The 5,175-nt window shown below is 34.4% G+C and overlaps 1 protein-coding gene across 1 annotated transcript; it reads right to left on the reverse strand.

Moving 5' to 3' along the window:
• Nucleotides 1–973: 973 nt before the first annotated feature.
• On the reverse strand, nt 974–3,597 carry LOC139086951 (UDP-glucosyltransferase 2-like). Its single transcript, XM_070635613.1, has 2 exons — nt 3,281–3,597; nt 974–2,519 (listed from the first exon to the last, which is right to left on the reverse strand). Exons 1-2 carry the CDS (start codon nt 3,478–3,480, stop codon nt 1,061–1,063), a joined length of 1,659 nt encoding a protein of 552 aa, XP_070491714.1. The 5' UTR covers nt 3,481–3,597; the 3' UTR covers nt 974–1,060.
• Between the last annotated feature and the right edge of the window lie 1,578 nt (nt 3,598–5,175).

A 5,175-nucleotide genomic window follows, 5' to 3' on the forward strand; every position in this document is an offset into this window, starting at 1 on the left:
AAATGCGAAGTGCCCTGTCGGCCTCATGGCGGCTGATCCCATTCCTACGGTAAAAAAGGTTCCCTGCATAGTGCTGTTCAGGTATTTTTGCTAGCATGTCACAAACTTGAGTCCAATTTTACCAAATCCATCCTTTTTGACGACAGATGACGTTCTGGATACTTAACTTGACTTTTAAATGCAAAACTGAACCAATACAAATCATGCAGTTGAGATAGATATTCTTCCAGCTCAGACCATCATTAAACATCATTTCCAAATAATTCACAGCATGCTACAACAACCAATTCCTTTATTTATAAAACTAATATCCTTCATATTCAATTTCCGGCATAACATCACAAATATAAAAAATTGTCGTAGAAATCCAACCAAAATGTCAACTGTCATGTGAATATAAACAAAGCATGAATGAAGCTTAAGCACACAAAATTGTGTTCATAGATTTATTATTAAAAAAAAATCTGTACCTTTTTGTTCTATGTTATATTTTTTTACAAACTCAAAATCCATTGTTCATGACGATGTCATTACAAACACCTGTAGACATCTCATAAAATATTGAGGCAAGTAATCCATTTTAATAATTTATATGATGATTTTAGAAAAATGTCAAAGGTTAACTGTGGAAAGGGAGATGTTTTGAGGTTATGTAATGCGTAAGGTACAGGCGACTTAAGACATTATCTCCGTGCGGCAATGGGCTTACGCGTGTTCCAGACAAGGAATTGGACATGGTGAGGGTAAGTGAATGGCCCCTCATGTATGCTATCTCGATCCCGTTCCGATCCCGGAAAAATTTCGGGACCGGGATTTTGGGAAAGCATACCCTCATGGTGAGGGCAAGTGAACGGCCTGTCACGGTATGGGCAAGTGAATGACTCCTTACAGTGAGGACACATAGGGGAAGGGATTCTAAATACACAACGTTCAGCACTACGTAATTTCCAAACGTCCCCAAATAAAAGAAAGATTTTGAAGATTTTTTTAAAAAATTTATGAGCATTTCCTTTATTTTATACAGCAAAACTTTTTCAGACAGTTTTGATTCTGATCTAATTTAATTTCTCTTCTTGCTATTCTTCACTTGAACTTTGGACTTCTTACCACAAAATAAATTATAAATGAATTTCGCAATCTTAAATAAGACATAAAGAATAATCAATTCAGTGAACAAAATAAATGTATAGAGATCCAGTGAATGTCGTTGGAATAAATTCAAATCAGCAGCTGCTCCTTCAAGGTCAATGTTGGGATTTCTAAGAAGCCACTCTGTCCAATATGTTGCTTCTTCTAGAGCTGACATTGGACGATCGTGTAAAGCCTTTGAAATTTGCTTTGCATTTTTGATGTATTTTGGATCTTCTAAGAGCTTCTTAATGGTTGTGTACAGTTCATCCTCAGTAAAATCAAGAATTCCTAAAATTTCACCAACTCCGAGATCCTTTAATTTTACAGCATTTTGAGGCTGATCTGCAAATACAGGAAATCCAAGGACAGGAACTCCATACCACAATGATTCTTGTGTACTTAACAATCCACAATGAGAAATGAACAATTTTGTATTTTTATGAGCAAGAACATCATTTTGTGGCATCCATGCCTGAATTTTGACATTTTTTGGAAGATCAATTGGAAGCATTTCGGTTGTCTCGAACTTCCATAGGAATTTATACTTATTAAGTCTTCCTAATGCCTTCAATATTTTTATCAACCTTTCCTCCCCCAAAGAGTCACTTCTGACATTCGTTCCTAATGAGAACAAGACCAATCCATTTGTTGCATCGTCAGCAAATGCCTTAAGGTCAGCTGGAAGTTCTTTTGGTTGCTTAACTTGTAAGCCGCCAACATTTTTCTGATTTGGGAATGAAGGCTGCTTATGATCTGTAATTTGTTCATTATTAATGAGATACATTTTGTAGTTCTTTTTATATGTTGCTATATTTGGTATGGCTGGATAATATTCATGCACTATCTTATCTACAGCTGGATCAATGATATATTCACGAAAAACATATTCAATTAAATGTGCAAATGCTGAATTTAGTCGTTGGAAAAAGTCCATTTTTGCTGAGTAAGCCAAATCATGTGCGGGAAGGAATGCAGGATATAAAAGGCTAGCTCCGAATACTCCTGGTGCATTAAAAGCAGACACTCCAATCATTGGGATATTTCCAACTTTTGAGAATATTAAAAGGAGGCATGGATCCATTGTGATATCATGAAGAACTAAGTCAAATTTAAAGTCATTTGGATATTCCATGAATTGCTTAAATCCCTTAGATTCAATGCTGCCTTTACATGATTTTTTTGACACATCTGTGTAGACTTGGAACAGCTCAATTGCTCCAATTTTATTGAATTCTAAGAAATTCATTTCCTCACTTCCATTGTAAATTTCTGAATAAACTTTGTCAAGATGTAAATATGTCAAATTTGGCTTCGATTCCTCTACATCGGGACTTAATACTGTCAAGTTATGTCCACGTTCATGAAGTGAATGCAGAATAGCTTTACACCTGTGAAATGAATGAATTGATTAGTATTCTTATCATTAATGGATTTTTGGAAGCACTGTGATAAGATAAAGTTTCGTTTCTGTTGGATTTTTGGAAGTTTCTAAAGTATTTAAGGTATGAATACATTTACTAACACAGATTATCTTTGAGAGACCAAATTGTCAATCCCGAGCAATACAATGTAAAAGACGGAGTTCGTTTTTTGCCCATTTAGATTTCAAATGGACTCCGTGTGGCTTCTTAATGGGTAACAAATGGAACTTGTATCACACAGGCATTAAATTCCATTCCCGTGCGACACAAATGATGATGACTCCATCAAGGAGCTTTTGAGATTTCACTATAATAATTAATTATGTCTTGACAGACAATGAGCATACTCACTTATATAAATAAGCGTGCTCAAATTTGTGAGCATGCTCCACGTCTTTTTTGGATATCACATGAAAACCGCTCAAATTTGGTAGACATATGGATATCATAGATATGCCATACGCAGATATGATGTCATTTATGAATTTTGTCCTTCATGACTTTATCTATACATATGACCTTGATAAAAATTTTTATGAATATCAAGAAATTAAATCATTTGGAAAGCACATGACGTGGAAATGGCAACAAATCCAGTATTAAGCTTGACGTGACTTTAGTCTTGAGTCAGGTTCAATGACCTCCAGTTTAAAGTCATTCTTAGGTCGGTTTGAAGCCAGATTATATGCAGTGTCCCTTCCAGTATCTATGAACCTATGTCTACTCACCAGATAAAATGACTTGGCGATGGCACATTTGAAATGTACAAAATATTTGCGGCATTTGCAATTGCCAAAAAACTGATTAATAGAAAAATTGACTTCATATCTAACCCCGACTGTTCTGTCTGCAAGTTAATGAAATAATAAATTTGTTTTGATTTTTTACTTATGGATATACTTGTATTCTGTTTATTTATACAGAACATACTTTTATTTGTATTTAAGCACGTGAGTTCCAAATGTGTATTAAATTAACTTAGATTTAGCTGTTGATGAAAATGTGTTTTTTATTTTGTGTGTCTTTATACTCACTGAAATGATGAATGTGTTCAGTCTGACTTATCTTTACGTTCTTAAATTGCTTTATAACTAACACACAAGCAGGTGCTTAAGTACACATCTTCATGAGATCTTTTGTGAATACTTAAAATTATTTGAAGATCTAGTAGCAAGTATTTCTGAATGAGTTGATGGTATTAAGAAGTAGGAATGAAGAATTTCGTAACTTACGACCAGCATTGCAGGATAATTGATGATTATCCCGAGCGATACAAAATTGCGAGCTGCGTAAAAGTGGATCAAATTAACCGGCACTTTGCTGCCTGGGCAATTTTGCATCTTACCGTCAATAAGATAGCCTAGCCATGGATCCATCTCCAAGGAATTCCATGGATCATAGTTGGTCTGCACGGCCTGCGAAGTATGTAAATAAAATGACCTAGCGAGTCCTAAAGAACACACTTTGCTGTTCGGGTATGACGTACTCAATTCCTAAACCGGCTTACTTGAATTCTTACAGAACATTTACTCATTTCATGCGTAATATTAAATAACATTATGAAATTAATTCCATTGAGCTTTACTCTTTAAAAAAAATTAAAATTAAATTTGCTTTTGATACAGTTAGTGGATTAAACTTCTAATTCTTTTCATAATACGTCATATAAGAGTCACTAAATATATGTGCTTAGAAGCTTTAAAGAAAAAAAATATATAGCGACGCTTTGGCTGCAAACAATTTCAATTAAGCTTAGAAATATTTCATAAAACTGTGATATTTTAGGCGTAGATAAAAATGCTCAGGAATTTTTGTTGTTGTTTTTCGGATAAGTATATCATGATTTCTTGAAATTGATGAAGTAAATTAGGAATCGGTCACTTATTGGGTATGATTTTGAGTAGGATGCAATTTTATAACATAAGTGAGAGGGGGGTGCGGATCAAAGCTAGCTATATAGGTATGTAGCTTTTGTCAAGGGGCGGAGAATTTTGATGACGTGTTTGTCACATTTTTGACTCTTTTCGAAGTAATTCACTCTCCGCTTTCGCCTTTGCCATGGAATCACTCACATTAATCTATGTATCAATTTACCTAGTCTACCATTGCCTAGCTTGACACCATTTTCATATAGACATACCATGCGATAGCTTCTGTAGACATACTAATCCTATTTAAATAATTCAAGAATTTTCTGTGTTTTTTGATTAATTTTTGAAGAGTTTGTATGTTGTGTCTAGGTAAAGACAATGTCTAAGGCAAGCCTTAGGTCAAAGACTAGGTTCTACTGCTTAAAAGCAAAATCTTCTACATCAAAAATGATATTGTTTGTCTTTGCTAGAAAATCAATAGATGGTGACTGTTCATAAGATAGATATTTGACTGTCATGATGTACACAAGATGAACATGATGTTAGAGCCACACTTGAATAACTCGTATATAAAACTGTCTCAAAGCGGAGACATACCTAATAAAAAAATTCTAAATTTATCCCAACATGATGAGCTTAGACGACATTATTCACTGCGATGTCGTTAGGAACACCTGGATTAATTTTATGATGAAAAAAATAAGGAAGCGTGATTTATTTTGCGTCGCGAATTTGGAATGGGAAAAAAGTTA

This window comes from Chironomus tepperi, unplaced genomic scaffold (assembly GCF_022539635.2).
Source record: "Chironomus tepperi strain 1889 unplaced genomic scaffold, CSIRO-AGI_Ctep_v1 contig_93, whole genome shotgun sequence".
In the NCBI taxonomy this organism is placed as follows: Eukaryota; Metazoa; Arthropoda; class Insecta; order Diptera; family Chironomidae; genus Chironomus; species Chironomus tepperi.

Bases quoted from the DNA above. Each gene is read 5' to 3' on its own strand.
- LOC139086951 (XM_070635613.1), bottom strand. From the start codon at position 3,480: ATGTTCTGTATAAATAAACAGAATACAAGTATATCCATAAGTAAAAAA. The intron at 2,520-3,280 runs GTGAGTAGACAT...TTCATTTCACAG, and splicing joins TCGCCAAGTCATTTTATCTG to GTGTAAAGCTATTCTGCATT.